The sequence below is a fragment of the Phalacrocorax carbo genome, chromosome 7 (genome assembly GCF_963921805.1).
Source record: "Phalacrocorax carbo chromosome 7, bPhaCar2.1, whole genome shotgun sequence".
Taxonomy (NCBI): domain Eukaryota; kingdom Metazoa; phylum Chordata; class Aves; order Suliformes; family Phalacrocoracidae; genus Phalacrocorax; species Phalacrocorax carbo.
Genome location: NC_087519.1, coordinates 25,494,940 through 25,515,125, shown reverse-complemented (window position 1 = coordinate 25,515,125; position 20,186 = coordinate 25,494,940). Strand labels below are relative to the sequence as shown.

At 41.7% G+C, this 20,186-nt stretch overlaps 1 protein-coding gene across 4 annotated transcripts in view; it reads left to right on the top strand.

The window, feature by feature from the left end:
- Nucleotides 1–1,734: 1,734 nt before the first annotated feature.
- The window catches only part of UBXN7 (UBX domain protein 7), a 31,380-nt gene continuing 12,928 nt past the window's right edge, over nt 1,735–20,186 (top strand). The window contains exons 1-7 of one of the 4 annotated variants that reach the window (XM_064457078.1): nt 1,735–1,873; nt 5,133–5,280; nt 7,253–7,320; nt 11,230–11,295; nt 13,267–13,379; nt 19,516–19,662; nt 20,067–20,157. In XM_064457078.1, the coding sequence (XP_064313148.1) occupies nt 1,801–1,873; nt 5,133–5,280; nt 7,253–7,320; nt 11,230–11,295; nt 13,267–13,379; nt 19,516–19,662; nt 20,067–20,157 (706 nt within the window). In that variant the 5' untranslated portion in view covers nt 1,735–1,800. Of the gene's footprint in view, nt 1,874–3,209; nt 3,294–5,132; nt 5,281–6,182; nt 6,350–7,252; nt 7,321–11,229; nt 11,296–13,266; nt 13,380–19,515; nt 19,663–20,066; nt 20,158–20,186 lie in introns of those variants that run through there. The other 3 variants (XM_064457074.1, XM_064457075.1, XM_064457076.1) reach the window with 3 other exon arrangements.

Genomic DNA, 20,186 nt, shown 5'->3' with positions numbered 1-20,186 from the left:
GCACTTGCCTGAGCTGTAGACCTACAAGCAGGCTGTGGTGTCCCTCCTGCTTGCCCTGCCTGCTCGCCAGCATGTGCCTTGGCAGCCAAGAGAGCCAACCGCATCCAGAGGTGCATCAAGCACTGCATTGCAGCCGGTCGAGGGAGGTGATTGTCCCACCCTACTCTGCACTGGTGCAGCCTCACCTCGAGTACTGTGTGCAGTTTTGGGCGCCACAGTATAGTTAAGGGTATAATTATAGCTACTAGAGAGTGTCCAGAGGAGGGCCACGAAGTTGGTGAAGGTTTTAGAGGGTAAGCCATAGAAGGAGCAGCTAAAGTCACTTGGTTTGTTCAGCCTGGAGGAGACTGAAAGGAGATCTCATTGTGGTCCACAGCTTCCTCACAAGGGGAGGAGGAGGGGCAGGCAGTGATCTCTTCTCTCTGGTGGCCAATGACAAGACCCAAGGTGTGATAATTAATTTAGCCTTAAACGGAATTCCAATTAAAGTTTACAATTTATTGAATAGAGACAAGTAAGCAGCGCTGGATGCACGGGGGATTCTTCTGCCTAACGTGCATCCCGTCATACAAAATTACAGGGTTTATATTCAGTTACTTAATTAATAACAATTAGTAAAAACACGCCTAAGTTTACACTCATTGGTCAGTGATAAGCATCCCACTTGCCGTTGGTCATCCGTAGTTAAATTAGCCACGCTTGCCATGTAGATTAGCACGCATGCTCTTTATGGGTGTGTGGGGGGCAAGTCTTTTTGGTCCTGAATTGGGTCGGTGGTCGCAATCTCCCCCTGCCGGAATTACCTTTCCCCCAGTTTCCATGCTTCAGCGCCTTCTGAGCCAAGAAGTTCCCTGTTATCACTACTGGCTGATTTGTGGTCTTCCCTTATCTTGGCACTCTCCTTTGTAGCAAGATGTTTCCACTGTTAGGCCTTGAAGTTCTACTGAATTGTATCCTTTCAGGAGGCTTCTTGTCAATGAAGCATTCACTGCTAATGCCCTCTTGTCTGGCCTAAGCGTTATTTATTATCTTGTTAAAATTCTCAGGTGTTAGTTTCTACTCCTAACTAAAATTCTTTCTTAACAATTAACAAATCGCCAATCACTACTCCAACCATTAAGACAGTTAACAAGTCAATTGAACGGCTCTCGGTTACACAAGCACAAACAGAACGGTCAAATGTTAGAGGGTCACACTTCCCCGTGTGACTCTAGCATTGTTCCATATTGACATGAATCAGATGAACACATTTTACACAAGGGAATGGCAGGAAGATGTGCCAGGGGAGGTTTAGGTTGGGTATTCGGAAAAGGTTCTTCACCCAGAGGGTGGTGGAGCACTGGAACAGGCTCCCCAGGGAGGCAGTCACGGCACCAAGCCTGATGATACTCAAGAAGCACTTGAACAACGCCCTCAGAGACATGGTGTGAATTTTGGATCTGTCCTGTGCAGGGACAGGAGTTTGACCTCCTGTGGGTCCCTACCAACTGAGGGCATTCTATGATGCTTAATGAAAGCGGAGAATCTGACATGTAGAAAGGCTGCTGCCGGCGGGTGAGGCCGCTGGGTGGCGGGGCGGGGCGGCAAGACGGCCGTGTTGCCACGGCAACTCCCGCCTCTCCGGGCCGCTGAGGCGAGAGGGCGGGCCCGTCCGCGTTGCCGCGGCAACTCCCGCCCCGCCCGCGGCGGCCCGGCCAGGCGCCTCCCCGGCGGCGAGCAGAGGAAGGGCGCGGGCGGGCGCCGCGCCTGCGCAGAGCGGGCGGGCCGGCGGCGTGCGTGTTGTTGTGCGGCGGCGGCAAGATGGCGGCGCACGGGGGCTCTGCCGCCTCCTCGGCGCTGAAGGGGTTAATCCAGCAGTTCACCGCCATCACGGGTGAGGCACACGGAAGCCGGGGTCCGCCGAGCCGGGCCGAGGCCGCCGCCGCTGCGTGCTTAACGGGCGGCCCCCGTCCACCCCCCGCCGCCGCCTCAGGGGGGTCGGCCGCCCTGGCGGGCCGGGGGCTGGAGTAGCTGGGCCGCGGCGTGAGGCCCTGAGCGGGATGAGAAGGAGCAGCGCCGGCGGGCGGCCCCGGGCAGGCTCCCCCTTCGTCCCCCGGGAGGCCCTCTCGCCGCCTCCCTCCAGGGGAGAGGCGCTGGCGACGCCTGGGCCTGTCAGCGAGCGCGTTCCGGGGCCCTGCCCGCCGCGGCGGCGGGTGGTGCCTGAGGCCCAGGCCGGGCACCCGCGGTGCTGCCGCCCTGTACGCCGTACGGGCCCCCTCGCTCTTAGGGGCGGCTTGGAGGCGCCTCTCCCGGCTGTCCCCGGTCGGCCGGGCTTCTCGGTGGTGCCGGCGCGAGTCCGCCCTCCCGGCGGTCCGGTCCCATCCGTCCCGGGAGCCGCGTCCTGTTCTTGGAAATAAAGCTCAGGACTGGGAGGGAGACTGGAGCCCAACCCCGAGTCCGCCTTAAAAAACCGTCCAAGTATCTTAAAGTACAGTCGTCTTACTGAGAATTTAGTTTGCTAAGAAAAATAGCAAGTCGCTTTTGAAGTGAAGTTTATGGCAGGCGGTAATTCCTGCTTTAGCTTGTGAACTTTGTGTGCCTGACCCACTTTGTGTCTAATCAGCTTCACCATAGTTCCCCCTTGCTTGTGGCATGACATATCAAATACTGAAGGAGCATTGAATAAAACATCTTTAGCTTTTTAGTTGATATAAGTGAAACTGCTTTTAATTCCGCTACTTTAGCCAGCTCAATTTCGGGCGGTGTCCCTGTTCTCAGGCTTGGCTACACTCAACTCCTGAACCGGGATGTCGAGGGTGTTTAGTACGCCATGAATGTACTGGTAGGGTACACTGGGAAATTACTGATTGCTTGGCTATCCTTAAAGAAGCCTTTTAGAATAAACCTGCTTGAATAAAAAGAACCTACAGCAGATATGTTTTCATTACAGTATGTGCCCATGTGTGCCTTGTGTTTTCTTTTTCAGTAGCAGCTGAGATATTTGCTAAAAAACAAAGCAGAACAGGCAGGGTCGTGCTAGTTTGCTCTTCCTGACAGCTTTTTGTGCTTACACAGATGGTTTATGTCAAACATAAGAGCATCCATCCTATGCTTTCAAAAAGAACCTTCTGGGCTTCACCCATCTACTATTAAAGTAGAGTTTTGAAGTTTTGCTTTTCCATTTAAACAGAATTCAAGGTTATATCTACAAGCGTGTTGTTATGGAGCATCTCTTGCTGATACTGGCATGATTTGACAGGTGCTCAGAAGCGCACACCTCAGTGATTTGTATGAGCAGCTTTCAACTTTGAGTTGTAAGTGTCCAAAATCACTCCTGTCTGTGGGGAAAAGGCTGAGTGAATACTACACAGCAGTTTGATTCTAGTGTAGGTGATGGTGAGGAATGAGGAGAAATAGTCTGTGATATATTTCTCTTACTCAGATGGCAGAATTGTGTTTCTTTGGTGCCCTCATCCAGAAAAGTATAGCTAAGAGCATGTAGCTCCTGTTTGTCTTTACCAGTGAAGTGATGGGATCTCTTTGAAATTTGCTTTGAGACTTTTGAGTATTTAGTATTTTCTGTTTGCCAGTGCAAGCACTGAAAACATTCATATGATGGCATTTTCATTAGGAGTGATGAAGGATCAGTACAAGCACTTTCTGTGTTGGTATCTCTTTAAATTGCATAGGGTTGAACAGAATTTTTCTTCTAGTTCTTCTAAATGAACAACTTTGCATGACTGTAGATTGAGGTTGTAGGTTGGTGTGCATATTCCAAACTATACAGATATTATTTAATTGCTACAGTTGACATTGAAACGAGCTGAAAATGCAAAGAAGTGGTTTATTTGAAGAATATGAACTTGATGCTCTCACACCATTTTTTTGCGATGTCACTTTCTTCATCTGGATTAAGGTCTTGAAATACAGCTGACTGCCATCTGAGGACACTTGTCATGGCAGGTTTGGTTTTTGGTTGGTTTTTTTTTTTTTTCTTTTTTGAAACTAGTTCCCTCAGTCAGTTTGGCTTTCTCTGTGATTTAATGCAATGGTGCAGGTCATCTAAGACTGATTTATCTTGACAGTTTCAAAGTGCATTCTGTCTTACTAGTCTGTTCAAAGTACAGCTTCTTGAGTCTTACCCAGAAAATCTGAGAAATGTCCAAATGTGTTTTGACCAAATCGATGTTATTTTTTATTCTGATGCTGGGGAATGTGTCTTCTTCATTTTGGTGACTTGCAGTGAACCTAGTAAGAGTTACTACAGGTCCAAAAGCTACTACTGAACTGGTTCAGCTGCATTTTGCCACTCTTCCTCTCTACCAGCCTTCCCATATGGAAATAAACTTTTTGGCAGTCCACCACCTATAGTGGCAGATGCTGTAGTAAGTAGATGTTTAAAGAGTTGGGTGCAGGAGAGCTTCCACTGATGAGGGTGCTTCTGTTGATGGGATGCTTTATGAGAAGAAGTTGGGAGGTAAAGGCTGACCCTCTGAGGAAAGAGTTACAAGTGATGCTGAGAACTAGTGTTTTATCTTGAGCAGCAAGAATAAGACTGGATTTAGTTGCACTTAGGAAAGATTTTAAATGTTAGTCATTGTACAAATAACTGTAGACAAATACTACTTTCGCTGTCTGGCATTTTTTTTCCCCCCTCTTATGTGAACTGAGCTTCTGCTGATTTGTTTTTGCCTTTTGTGCAATCAGTAAAACAGGGATCTTTTGATCTTCTCCGCCTCTAAATATCTGTTATAAGTGGGTAAAAAAACTCTAGCAGATAATGTAGTATTCTCCCTATTAAAATGTTATGTCAGGTTTTTAACTTTTTGTGTGTGTGCCTACAAGTGTTTTGGAAAATGGCACCAGGAAAAGGCCTGAGCTCTAGAAAAAAAGAAAAACTGTGCTAAGCCCCCTCAGATGGCTTCCACTGAGTTTTCTCTTGATGGAAGGAAGGAGTCTAGCTGTCCTGTATGTGGCATTCCTTTCCACTGCGAGATATGTATGTTTGTCTCATTTCATAGTTGTACTTCAGAGATAAATGGCAACTGATGAACTGTTTGTTCTAACTATTAATGCTTGCTGGTCAGCTGTTCCTAGTGCTTCTAATCAAAATGCTTTCCAAAGAATGCTTTAATTTATCTTTGGCATTACAGGTGCCAGTGAAAGTGTGGGAAAACATATGCTTGAAGCATGCAACAATAATCTGGAGATGGCTGTCACCATGTTTCTGGATGGTGGAGTCATAGCGGAGGAGCCTAGCACCAGCTCTGCAGGGGTGTCTGCTGTTCGACCGCACAACGAGTATGTACCCGATGAACGTGTCTCTATAAGTGAGCAGTCTGTCTGAAGAAGTCAGTAGTGTAAGGCAGGACAAATAAGACAATTGTTACTTCTAACCTGCTGTCAACTCACTGTAAAGCATGCTGCTTTGATGATCTTGTCAAATTTTTGCTCCAATATTCTTCTAGGTAAATAAGTTCTTATTATGTAAGTTGATATGTAGACCAACGTAAGACAGTCTCTCTAGCACGTACTTCAGAAGTTTTCTGTAGCTTATATGTATGTTTTTTTGCAAACAGAGCTGAAGACACTAAAGTAGAGATCCAGTAGTAAGAGATTCTTACTTTTAAATTGCTCCAGCAATCTTGCTTTACATGAATTTGGCAGTTAGAAAGTAAATGTAGTGACCTTAGTGCCATCGTTAAGGGTTTTATTGTGGTGTTTTAAGCATAACCAGATTTGGCACTGGAAAGGCTAGATCATGTACACTAGTATGCAGAGGAATAAGCAACCACAAAATCCGCATCCGTGTCTTACACATCAGATGCCAATACAAGAAAGAGTTATTCCACTTGAGCATGGCAGAGTGTCTTTCAGTGCTGCCTGTTCATATGTGTGCTTGGGATAAATGAAATATCGTGAGTGGAAGCTAATTGGTATAAGTCACATTCATTAAGTGTTCTAAATTAAACCTAGCCATGCTTTTGTCTTTACAAAAGTCTTCAGGAAAAAGACAACTAAAGAAAATTCCTGCCACTCATACTTCTGAAGCATGTGTATAAATTTGAACAACTGTTTTAGTACTAACTTTTATAGTTGATATCAGGTGCCTTCCTGCTTGAACTTTTGACGGGTACTGAGGTTAAAACTCTGTATCTATAGGTGTTCTTATTTCTAGACAACTTCTGGCACATCAGTGACTTAAGATTCAAGCTTTTATTGGAATACTTTCTTTTTTATACTTGACACCCTCCAGGTGCTGGTCAGCTTAGTGTTTCCTCTAGGAAGAGAGAACAATAAATATGCAAATGCAAAATGGAGAGTAACTAGCTTCACAACAGCAATCAAAGATGTGGAGGTTAATAGCAAGGTTAGTGCATCCTGCTGACATTGAGTTACTTTTTGAAATCTGCATGGCTGAGAGCCACAAACTGCACGCTTTATGACGTCAAAGAGTCTGAAAGGAGAGGACGCTTCAGGAGTAGCTCATAGGCAGAGTATAGAAATGGATTTCCATGGGTGAGCCCATGCCCTCCTTCATGTAGATCCATGGCCCAGGTGACCACACTGAGTAAGTGATACTGTTTCCAGAGCCCTTGTGATTTCCTTTCTTTTCCTAATCATAATTTCAGATTATCTAGCAGTCTCTGCAAGTGTAACTAAGCTGTTGATATGTGAGACAGCCCAGCAGTGGAAGCAAAGAATTACTTGGGAAATGGGGGGAAATGGCTGTATTTGCCATCTTGTTTTCCATCCTTTGGGAAAGAGAGAGCTCTGAGTTTCAAGTGGAAGCAAAAAGCCTTCCAATAGAAGAAAGCTTGCAATAGGGAAGATGATCTCCCCCCCCATGTAGATAATCAGGGGAGGAGGATGGTAAGCGGATTAATTAGCAGCCTTTGCTAAGTTTTAAGAAACTTTTCCAAGTTTTAAGACAGTTACTAAAGAAGAAAAATGTTTTAATAGTAGATTGACAAACCCTGGGATCAAGTCACCCAGGGATCTGTGTGATCTTCTGTCAAGACTTAGAAAGGTCATCCATGCCAGACCTTAATGCAGAGAGTACTAAGTCCTGCTTCAGTGCCATGACTGGGAATGGATGGTCTCTTGAGGCCCCTTTTGATCCCAAATCTCTCGATTCCGTGCAATGGTACAGCAGCATCCTTAGCTGATTCAAGCTGCAGGAGCCTCTGGAGCACAGTTGGATGGGGTTTATATAGTACTTGGAATATTATAATCTCTCTCATTTTTTTTTTCTCCTTTTCTTCTTTGATAGGGATGAAGTACGAGCTCCAATTCCTCAAAAACAGGAAATTTTAGTAGAGCCTGAACCCTTGTTTGGAGGTAGGCTTGTGTTCTTACTTTGTGTTTTTTTTTGTTTTCTTTACTTTGAGATGAGCTAAGTGACAAAAGAAAAAACAGAACTTGCTGAATGTGAAGAAAGCATTGAATGTATTTTTATTCTTGTTTTTTTTCCCTGCTGCAACACTACTGTCATATAATGTGATTGCATACTGCAGTGTTATTGAAAACCTCACACATTAAAGATGCAACGTTCCCATTTCCTAACTCCAGTTTCATGAGACTTTGTGAGGCAACAGCCAATTAGCTATGATAAGTATACACCTGCATTCTGGCAGTTCAGAACCATGTAATACTGCTGTGCAAGGGTTTGAGGTGGTAGGATAAAAGCTTGAGCTTTGACTGACGAGTGAAAATGAAGAAGACAAATGCATGGCTCTCAGAGACATGATAGATCAGAAAGGGCTGAACTTCACTCATTTTTTCAATTTCTCATTTAGGAATTTAATTTGCTCTTTAAATGGCACTGTGCAGCTAGTTTTCTTGTTTGTTTTCTGAAGCTGTTTATTGCTTTTGCTTTTGAAACATTTTTTTGCTCTAAGGGAACAGGTGATGGAAAAGCTCTTTTCTTTTGGGTGCTTTTCTACAATACTGTTTAGTATTCATGTAATACACTAATGCTCTAAATCTCAAAACCTCAGTCTCAAACCTCTGCTATAGTTGTTCTTTTACAGCAGTACAGGGGTGGAACTTCTGTAGCAGGAGTGGATTAGCTAGTGCATTATCCTCTCCTTTTGTATAGTGTCCATGTCAGTATGGAGATCTAAGGCGCTCTCTTTCTACGCTTATTTCCTCTAGCCTTGTGAGGCTCCGTGCTTCTCAGGTTGACCAGGCTGTTTCTAGCTGTCTCTGTGGCTTTTGCCATGTCAAGTGAATCAAGTGTCTTCCAGTTTTTATCGAGGAATGGCATTCAAGTGCTCGTCTTCAAAGTGGCCTCATACCCATAGGAAATGGACTTTTCTAATTGCTTAGTTCCTTCCCATGCTAGAAAGGAACAACGTCAGGTTTCCCCTGGAACTGATTTTAATGTTGATCCTGTTTTTCAACATCAAAGAGGTCTTTAGCCAGGATGCACCAGCTGAGAGGTGATTCCAGAGGAAGATGTCCTGCTGAGGGCTCTCCGAAGACACTGCATCAGCTTGTTCCTCTTGCTCTCTTTGTGGCCCACCAGAGTTTTTGAGAAAGGTCTGTAGACTCCTATGGGTTCAAGAATTGAAGAAGTGCAGGAGTAAGATCTGTTGACCCTAGCGCTTGGTTCTGTTCTACCCGCCTGTCACACTATCTCAGATGTGCTGTCTCTGACTGCCTTCCTGAGGCACTCTGTGAGTCAGTGATACCCTCCTGGCACTATCTGGTCCACCAGTGCTAATATGCTCACTAATGCCACTTCTTTTAACAGCTAGCTGACAAGCTAGCTAAAAACAGAGGGATACTTCACTTGGTCTATTCAGCTCTAACCTCAAAGCAGGGGATGTGCCCATTTCTGTTTTTAACAGTGTCATCTTGAGGTGGTTGTATGAGCTTAGGGGTTTTTCCAGTTGAAGATATGACCCTGTCTATTTGTGCTGTGTCACATACGTGGATCCCGTCTTGCAGTACAAAGGATATCAGAAAAACATCTCCCGGACTGAATGTAGCCATCCATCTGCCATGGAAGATATACAGAAAATTCCTATTTGGAGTAACTGGAGCTAAGTGTGTAGGCATGGCCTAGTAACATCTGCAGTTTGAGAGTGTATGGATCCTATTTAAGGAGGGAGGAAGGCACCCAGCAGAATAACATCTATAAATATCAGCTACAACGACAGGATAGAACTCTCCCAACAAGCCAAATAACTACCTCCCTTTTAGACAGAGAGCATATAGTAATTACTTTATCCTGGCAGATTAGCTGTTTTTCTTTTTTCTGATACAATACAGGCAGACTGTTTTAGCAACCAAAAGGATAACGAGCTGGACAGAACATTTTTAATAATGTTAATAATTAATAATGTTAATAATGTAGAAAAATTTCTACATTTGATATCAAGTATCTGTACCGGTGAATTAATTTTCTCCTTATTAAATATACTATAGAATAATTTATATAATGACACTATGCATTTAAAGATAAAACCATGTCCCAGATCGTGTACTCTGATACAGGTACTTTTTGGGCATATGTTGGTGTATATATATATACACAAATATATATATGTTTATATATAGTTATACTCAGTGAAATTAACAAGACTCAAAGGTGGTATTGTCTAGGAATAAAAGGGGTTTGTTTGCTTTTGTTCACAGAAGTAACTTGTCTAACACCACACATCAGAAAAACACAAAAATAGCACACTCTAGTTCTAAACAGCTATGTCTAAAATAGATTATATAGTAAACCATATATTATACAGCATAATGTGGTATTTGATAAATATTTGCACTGTGTAGGCTGTTTATAGTATAACTTTATCTATACAGAATGAAAGCAACAAGTTAACTGTATAGAGATGAGCAGAACAACATTAAATATGACTCCAAAGCAGAGATGAAGTTAGAGTTGAAAGAATAGAGCAAGATAAAATGTTTACAGGCCATTACAGTGCCGCCAGGCTGTAGCTAAGCCAGTCAAGGGAAATACTGCTTTTGCTGAAGTGGTCCTCCAGTTGCTACTCTTAGCTGCAGTTTCAGTTGCTCTGAAGTTGGCTTTAATGGGTTGTGCTTGTGCCTAAGCGTTTGGAGGTGAAAGAGATGTTACTTACTGGAGTTAGAGAGGCATTTTTCACAAATGTGTTCCTCATTCAGGCATTCTTTCTCTTTCCATGGCATTCTGTATGGGATATACTGATTCCTTCCTTCATACTCTGTATGAGAAGAATGCAAGGAGCAAGCACTGTGTACCATTCTTCACACCCTTAGTGTAGCACACGGTGAAAGATGCTGTGTGCACTATGGGTACAAAACCAGGAAGGCCTCTCAAATCAAATTTTGGAGATACTTGTTTTGTGACCTGTGTAGAGGTCGTGCTTTCTCACTGTAAATTATTTTTCTTATTACAGGTTTCCAGTGGGTATACATTGTATTTATACTACTCTCTTTAATTTGTTTATAATAATAAACATGATAAATATATCATGTCTTGTAACAATTAGGATTTGAAAGTTCTATCTTAAAATTGTTCTGCTTTCAATTAATAGTAATGCAGATAAATAGTTGGACTAAGTGCTGGCAGGCAATTTTGTTTTGCATTCCAAGTACAGTGGTTGTGCTATACCATAAGACTTCAGTGTTACTTTTAGGTACTATTCCAGTTATCTGCCTGGGCTGCTGTCTGTCAGCTGCAGATAATCTGTTCCAAAGATCTCCTTGCACATAGTGGTACTGGAACCAATGTAAGAGTGTGGCTGTTGCCAATCCAGCCGAGGAGTTGGGACAGGATCTGGATAAGAGATTAGCAAAGAATAGAAATGCATTGTGGAAAAAACAAATGTAGTTCCTAATAAATAAAATATTCTGCTATGGGGTTTAAGCCTTTGATGAAGCTTTTCATCTGCTTGAAGGCCTTTTGTAAAAATCTTGACTGGAATTGAGACAGGTTGATGCTGTGACAGCACTTCCACTATGTAATGATGGTCCTTGGCAAGCCTGTCAGAAAAGGCTAACTTTAAACTTTTGTGTATTGTTAATACATGTTTTGTTTCTGGGGGAAGGTTTGCTGGGGGGAGGATGTGTTAGGAAATGGGTCTTACAAACTGCCTATTTCCATTGTCCTCCAGCCCTTCCTAATGACCTTACTCCCACATCATCCACACTTTGGGTTCCTATTTTGTTTTCCCACATGTGATGGGAAGTACTAATATATAATTATTTTGACAGTATATTTTTGAAATAATTCTTGACTTTTTTTTAAAGCTCCTAAAAGACGCAGGCCTGCGCGCTCAATATTTGATGGCTTTCGGGATTTTCAGACAGAAACCAGTAAGTGTCTACCGATCAGTAAGCTAGAGGTTCTATCTTTTTTTTTAATGCAAGTAGGATTGAAAAATCATTTCCATTATAGGCTATGACAGCTTTCAGTCATTGAATGGTTTTAAATTGCCTACTGTATTGCAAAAGTTTAGTTTTTTTAATAACATTATTAGGCTGTTCATTGTTGTAGTGTCAGTATTATTTGCTGATGCCTCTTCCATATTTGTGGTATAGTTAAGGTTGTTAGTTTATTGTTCTGGGATGGCTGAAGGGAGAGTACTGAGTAATGGGCATATGAAGGAGGCTGTGAGGATGCTGGTTCAAACGCTTGCCTGTGTTACATAAATAAAACCTGCAGACAGCATATTCTGTGTACTTTGATATGACAAATATCTTCTTGATAACTCTCAAAAAATACTTTTTCTGCTCTAGAGGGAATTGAAAAGGGGAGAAGAATCTAACACCCATGCAGAAATTTTCATCCACTGAATTTTTCTTGGCTAGCCAGTGGTCATGCTGGCACTTGGAATTAGATTTGAGTAGCCCTGAGACTACTTCTGCAGCTGCACACAAGGCTCTCATAAATTTACCACTGTTTACCGCTGTCTATCTGTTCATACACAGACTCTCCAAATGACAAAGCAATGGCTGTTACTTAAGCCGTTAAGTTTTATAGAATAGGATTCTTTGACAGCAGGACACCAGATATTTCACAGCTGAGTTAAAGCTGTTGTGCAATTGTTATTGCTGATGTTGCTGGAGTGTTCAAGAGGACTAACCATGGACCAGGTTCCCATGTAGTTAGGTGCTGCCAGATGCTGAACTGAAAATATTCATAACTACTTTGTTTCGTTTGGTCAGGGTTTGTCAGTAATAATGAACTCGTCAAGTAGTGAAGTCACTGGCAGCTGTGTAAATGAAAATACACCATTTAGAGAGTTGTCATACCCTTAAATTCTTTCTCATCATCTCCATACTATTATAAGACATTTAGAGATATACAATATATAAAACCATTGTGAGGGTTTATGATGAAACTTTATCATGATTTTTGGTAAAACTTCTTAGATGAATATCACTGTCTGGCTATCTCTGAAAAAGTGGCCCTGGCCATGAAAGTCCAGATTATTTCCTCGCTCCTAGGCCTTCTCCACAAGGATGCTTTTTTCCCTGTCTGGATCCCGTGTCAGCTCAAAAATGGCTTGTACACTATGGCTTATTGACAGCTCCTTTTCCTGCTGGAAAGTTTTTGGCCGTGGGATAGTTATTGCCAATTTCAGCTGATTTGGTTCCATAAAACACATTGTGTTGCTGTGTTTTTAGGTGAGCAATTGCTGTGACTTACCTTTATTGTATATGGTCCTATCTAGGTAGGAAATATGTTCTGTATTATTTTGAATGGAATTGCTACCACTAAAAGAAACACGCTTCAATTGTGGTACTTGGGGATAAACAAGTCTGAAAACCAATTCATCTGAAAGAGACAGTGATATCCTTAGCTGATCCTTGGAAGAGTAGATACTTAATATAAACATCCAGAGATATTTCTGCATGTAAACTAAGGTGTTTGGGTTTTTTTTTTTGTTTTTTGTGGAATTGCCTTACAGACAAGAAATAGAAAAGCTGGAACAGAAATTTTCCAGGTAAAAGTTATGATGCTACAATCTAGCTCAGTTTCCCCTTCTAAAAGCGTCACTGGGGACAAGTCATGGCATTTTTTAGCTCATTTGTTTTCAAATACTGGCATATGAACCCTCTGCTGATATTAACATTTATTAAGATCTTTTTTTAAAGGTGAAATCAATGCCTGGTGCTTGAGAAAGTTGGGGCAGGCAGGGTTCTTACCTTATAGAGGGGATAATCTTGTTCAGTATGGTCTAACCTTGTGACTCCAGTGCTGAAGTTTTGTGTGTGTAACCAATAATAAATCCATCTTGTATTTTGTCTAATTCTGCTTCCTTTCCTCTTGGGGCTGTGCAGTTCGTCAGGAACAGGAGCTACGAAATGGAGGGGCAGTAGATAAGAAACTGACTACTCTAGCAGACCTCTTCAGGCCTCCCATTGATCTGATGCACAAAGGCAGCTTTGAAACGGTAAGTTTTGAAACCTTGGTGCAGTTCCTTATGTGACAACTGCATACAGTGTGGAAGCCTTGTGTTGGGCTGCTGGCATGTATGGACCCATTTGTTGGATGATCATGAAGTTACAAAGGACCATATAGTGATAAATATTTGATGGACTGCATGTGGAAATGTTGATGACTTATTGAAGGACTTAACTAATGGTGATAGTCCACGTCATTTATGTTGTGTCAGTGTGGCAACGCACACTCGGTGAAAGACTTCAGTGCGTGAAGGAGGCTGGTCAAAATGGAAAAAACTGCATCCCTTCAAGTGTCTCTGTATAGCACGATACAGAAAAAGCTGAAGATTGCTTTTGATAAGCGAGCAAGTACTTTGTAAGGGGCTATGTGGTTTGCAGCACAGCCCTGCTAAGAAGCTCAGGCAGAGTTATGTTAACACAGCGAAGTGGTTTCTGATACCTGAACTAGGAGAAGTATTTGAGTGTGACTTTGTCATGAAGACACAACGTTATCTTCAGTAGAGGTCTTGCTCTTGTATGAAATCACACTGGTTGTCTTTTGCATCTGGTAGTGATAGAAAAAGTATCCAAGAGATTAACAGCCCCCTTCTCAGGCAGACAGCTTTAAATAACTTCAGGTGTCACCTTTCCTGTCTCTGTAGGCATATGTGGGTCTAGTCATAAGTTGTTATGATATGGATCAGTGACTTAACTAATGATTAGAAATTATGCAAATTGGTGTGTGTATATATATATTTTTTAGTCCATAATTTCTATATATTCTTTGGAAGTTGCAGTTACTACTGAACTTCCACCTGGTCATCTTTAAGTAGCTGAGATTTATTATTCTTTATTATATGATGATTTCATAAGAATGCAAACTAAAGATCAAATGGTGCAATACAGATGCTGCAAACAGTGTTGGAGATCTGACTCTGTGATCTGAACAGAAATATTATCTACATTCTTTTCACATTTGCCTGTACTGCCATGCACAAATACCAGAGCACTGCTGGAGAATTTTTGGAGAAATGCTGTGTGCCTTTATTGAGTCTCCAGCTCCCATCCTGTTGGCCTCATCTCTCTTTTTATGCTTCCCAAATCGCCAGGTATCAGTTGGCTTGTCACTAATTCCTGTGTTCTGACAGTGCCCTCCATATGTTTAATCTTCTGACAAAATTCCAGGTTTGAAAGGACGCTGATGGGAGAATAGCTGTGTCTGCCTCAACAAGTAATTTTGTGCAATGGGAGCAGATGAGCAGGCTGAAGTAGTTGGTGCTGAGGCATCCCTGCCTTGTGACATGTGGCCCAGGGCTTACTTCAAACAAGGTTGTGTCAGGTCCTCCAGCTGATTATCCCTGCTAGGCCTGTGGTTCAGAGCTGTTTGTGAACCCAGCGAGTGCGTGGTTAAAGGCAGCAGTAAAAGGAATTCACATGAAAACAGCCAGTGCTGCTCCAGATTGGAATGTATACAGTCAGCAAGTGCCCTCTGACCCCTGCGGTGGAATTGGAGATGTGTGCTAGCCTTTTCCTTGCATCTTGCTGAAAATGTTTCGAGGCTTTAGCAATGTTGATTGTGGCATCCACCACAGTCAAAAGTAGTTTCAGAGGATGAAATAACTGATTGATAGATTTGATTGTCCTAAAGTTTCTGCATTCTTATTCAGCCTTGTAAAGTAAAGAAATAGAGAGCGGGGGAAGTCGTATATACACATCTTGTCCTGTTCTTTGCAGTAACTCAAATTTAAAGACATGTACACTTTCTGGTATTGGCATTCACCTTTTTGTGTTCTTGTACAGTTCCTTGTCCCATGGGATACCTTTCATTTTGAACTGATGCCTCTCAACTTCATTGCAATAAAAATCGTCAGCTTCTCAATTTGTTGACCGTTACCCCTTCCATTTTACCTTTTATGGCTGTAGGCTCTGGGACAGTGTTGGGCCTCCAGTGAATCCAGTGACCAGAGTCTCTCAAAATTAATCTCTAGGAAGCTGCAGTTAGCTTCTTCCTTCTATGTATGCTTAGATAAACATATATAAACTAATAAATCAGAGATGCTTATCACACTCCAAAGTATCGAAGACTAAATACTGTCATTTTGATCTCTTGTAGTTTAGTGTTAATCTAAGTGGGGTTTTCTTATTATTGGTGTGTGGTGTATTCTAACTTGAGGGGTGTGCAAGAACATTCTGTCAGTGTTGTGCCATGTACATTTATCATAGAATAATTTAGGATTTATTGCTTTATTCAGACTTCCCAAGAGTTGGTGACACCTCTTCTTCCTAAGGTTCTCACATATCTTTGGTGCTTATCTTCTGTTGCTCCTCTTTGGGTACTCTAAGGTTGATTTTAATAGTAAGTAGATTTAGTTATCTTTTTTTTCCCCCAAGAAACCTCATCTTTCTTCAATTACAAAGAAACTTCATTAACAGTCAGGTGCAAAAAGTTGCCATTTCATTTTAACTCAGTAATACTAGCTTTTAAGAATAGGTGAGAATTAACTTTCATTGAAGATAAACTTTCAAGTGTTGAATGACATTGATTTTTTTCTTAACTTGCTATGTGTGAAAAAGCAGTGTGCTTCACGTATAGAACAACTTATGACTACTATACTTGTAAAGTTAAGTGTGTGATTATCTAAATTACACCACAGAAATGTGGTGAAAAAGATTGTATACAGGAAAATCGTAAAAGACTTTATTTAAATCCTGCAGGCTTTTGAATGTGAGACAGTAGATGTTAGTTACCTAGTCACTGGTGGAATGGGGCTGTATAAACCAAGCAACTGATGGGCCAGTGAGATGCTGACCTGAACTGCCTTTTTTTTTTCCTACTAGAAAATTTCAGAGAAACTTTCAGAGCTTAAATACACAGCGTCACTAAAAAGGCCGTTGCCAGTTAAGATTGCGCAAGGGATTTCTTTCTGTGGTTTCCTGACTGTAATATTGAGCTTTAATGTGTATTAAGCTTCAGAGTTGTCTCCTTAATGTACAATCTGCTAGGAAAAAACCACAAGAGTATAATAAATAAATGATTTGCACACTGAACATGCTTTGTAAAGAACAGCATGGTTTTGTTCTCATCTCAAAGACTGCTTCCAAGAATTGCAGGTGTTCATCTCTTCATGCATATGATGTGAGATGGAATTTAATTTGTGGGGGATACACACCAAATTGACTTAGTTTACATTTTGTGTTTAGGGAGGAGATGGTTCTGGCCTGTGCAGTTCTGTGCTTAACACTCACTAGGATTTCAGGACTTGTGTGAAGTGACAGTATGTAATGTTGCAGAATTTCAAGCCTGTCTATATGAAATTCCCTCATTTTACAAGTTAAACCTTTTCTAGCTGCTCCCTGCTTTACAGCTGAAACTTAATTTTTTTCTTTGTACATAGCAAGCAACAATAGTTTGGAAGCTAATCTAGTCGTACTGAAATGGTGCAATGATCCTTGCATAAGGTGCTTCTAGACTGGCTGTTGCCATAAGCATAGCCTGCAGATGTGCCTTGGGCACAGGAATAGCTGGCTGAGGAAAGGATTTATGCCCTGGCCCAGGCAAGAAGTATAACTGTAACACAGACAGGATGTTTCTTGTTAGATAGTCTTGTGCTCTGACTTTCTGTCACTTATCTTTCAAACCGAATCATGCTTAATTAGCAGACGTCCAGAAGGTCACAAGATGCTGGCTCCACTTCCTTGTTTCTCTCTGCTGACTTAAAGGAGTGGTATGTTTCAGCAAAGTTGAACAAGGAAGAACCACAATGTATATAAACCATACATGTTTTGGAAAAGTCAAATGAGATTAAAAAAATACTTTTTTAGGGCAAGAGCTAGAGGTGATCCAGTGAGATCCAGTACTGAGTGTAAAACAGGACTTCTTTCATGTATTGTCTAACCAGATTGCCTTTTTTTTTTTTTTTTTTAAAACTGTAAGTTGTCGTAGTGCTGAAAAATGTGAATGGGTAGAAAGGGTAAAGGTAAACTTAGGACAGGTGGATTTTCTTTTGGTTTGGGGTTTTTGTGTCTGAGATCCACTGCTTCTATCTTCGACAGTTCCTAGACTGTTGATTGCTGAAAGCTTGAACAAAGATGCTTGCAAAGAGTGGTTGTTCTGTACTTACCCTGTCTGTGTGCTCTTTCAGTGCTTGGGCTAGCCATTTTACCTCAAAGGAGGAAGAGAAATGGGGGCAGTTGAGGTTGGAGGCAGTGGATCTAAAGCCATCAGACATAACTTTCAGGATATGCAAGCCAGCTCTTGAGCCTTACCTTGTTCTTTTGTCACTTACCAAAATGACCCACCGATATATCTCCAAACTCAAAGTTCTTCTTCCTGCCACACTCTTCTTCTTCCACACACCTCCACCCCCTCAGAAAAACCCCAGTAGCTGTGTAAGCAGAGTTGTGTGTGTGTGAGAAATGGTAGCAATTTAACTGTGTCCTTTTAAATGTTAAATGTGAAACCTGTTGGTTTTAGAAGGAAGCTAAAAGTAGTTCCTAAAGCTATACCTGCTCCACAGGTGAAAACTCATCTTTGCAGATGTTCTGTGTGGAATTTTCTGCTTGCATCCTTTTGAGGACCTTAGCTGGATGAGGAGAGGTAGAGCCAGGTTTTCACTGATATTGAAAAATACACAAAATAAGTGCAGAAGAGTGAGATGTACTTTCCAGCCTTCTAGTTATATATTTTTTATGTTCTTTTAATCCAATATGGATTATGTTAGAACACAGGACTAAGGCAATCCAATAGACTCAAATAACATAAGTATTTTTGTTCCCTTTAAACTTGGGCAGTACCTCTAGGCCTCGTCTTAAACCGATTTCCTAGAATTAATTCTCAAAATCCACAGATAGCTCAAAACAAGTCTTTTAAATAAAAGCATAGTGACTATATTTAAGACCCTTACCAGTTACTTAGGTGTCACCTGCCCCACTTTTCTCTCCTGGTGACCAAATACTGGATTCTGACACTGTAATATTAGTGGTAAGTAGTTAGTGTGAGGTCCCTTGTGAGAACAGGAGGACTGTTCCATAATTCTACATTCTTTTTTTTTTCTTTTCTTTGAGTAAAATTAAAATTAGCTCTGCAGGTCACTTGGCCATGCAGGTTACTTTTGTAGACTGAGATTCTTCAATTCATGAAGCTAAGTGTGTGGTGTTCATTTGTCTGTCACACATTGGACAGGCTGACTATTCTAAAGTGTACTGGCTAAATTTAGTTTTAAAGACACAAATGTTTTGGGGAACAAAATATTGTGCAAAACAGCAAAATCTTGCGTAACATCCTAAATCCTTGAATTTGCTGTTAAGTGCATTACCAGCAGGTACACTTATATTTATATACTTTTTTTTCTTTCTTAAAAAGAAAGGGAGTTCAAATGCTAGTTCCAGACTTTCCAGGTGGTAAGAGCATTCCTGCTGTTGATATAGCCCTCTTTTTTTCAACAGGTATGACAGTTCAGCGATCAGAATTACATTCTTGATCAAACTCCTACCATTAACTTGCAACCAAGCAATCAGACAATGCCAGCTTTGTGACTCAAACCAGTAAGATTTCTTCCTGCGCCTTCCTGTCTTCCTCCCCACTTGCAGTCTGGATAACGAGCATCAAAAAAGGATGCCTAATTCAGCAGTTGCACAGTAATAGAGTAACTCAAAACTTGGAGAGAAAAAAGAAAACATACAGAGAGGGGGTCCTGTTGAATTAATGCAAGTCCTCTGTCAATTATGCAACCTACTTAAATAGAAGATGATCCACAGGTTTATCTTTAGAATGAGCAGGTCTTTCCTCTGTTGTCAGATCAGTGTGATCGACTGTACTTTTTCCCAAACAAATATTTTATTCAGCATCCCTGTGTCTGTCCCCCCCTCCCCCAAGTTGCTTTTCCCACTCTGTGCTTGGCTTGTTGAAATCCAGCAGCTCTGTTCATCGATGTGATTCTGTAATTCAGCCAGTCTCATTTAAAGCAGGTCTTCAGCCCTGCCTTCTGTTTTGTGGATGCCTTTTCACTGGCACTGTCCATCTTTCTCACTGTGAAGGGGATTTGGTGAAAAATCTGACAGTGTTAGAAGCCATCACTGATCATTGCTGGCATTGGTTATGTCTGGCTCTCCAGTTTTATCTAATGAATCTTTTCTCTCTGCTTACAGGCCAAGGAGTGTGGTCAGATGCAGAACAAATGGCTCATGATAAACATTCAGAATGTGCAAGATTTTGCCTGTCAGTGTCTCAACCGCGATGTCTGGAGCAATGAGGCTGTGAAGAACATAATCCGGGAACACTTCATTTTTTGGCAGGTGAGAAATGTAATGAAGCTGTGCAGGTAACTTGGTGTCCTGGTAGATGGGGCAGTGAAAAAAATTGACTTCTTTGAATGAAATGGCACAGTTGCAGTTCTCTTGATGAACTTGCAGAAAAGGTGGAGTACTTCATGGAGATGTAGTTTATGGATGTGGATGTATTTCATGGATATGCATTTGAATTAATAAACTGCCTTTCACTTGTGCATTCAGGGTGTTACCATGTAGCTTCTAATACGTGGAGCTTTAGAGGCGTATTTTCAGCTTGTCAGAGTTACTGAGAACTGTACATACTGTTTGTAGCATACACTGTAAAATAGAGAAAAACTTTGTACATTTTCAAGATCCAGTTTGTGTTCCCTCTCCACCCAGTAATTGGCTTCCAACGTGGTATTTTGTAGGTATACCATGATAGTGAGGAAGGACAGAGGTACATACAGTTTTATAAATTAGCAGACTTCCCTTATGTCTCCATCCTGGATCCCAGGACAGGTAAGATAAGTGACAGTTGGTTTTTATTT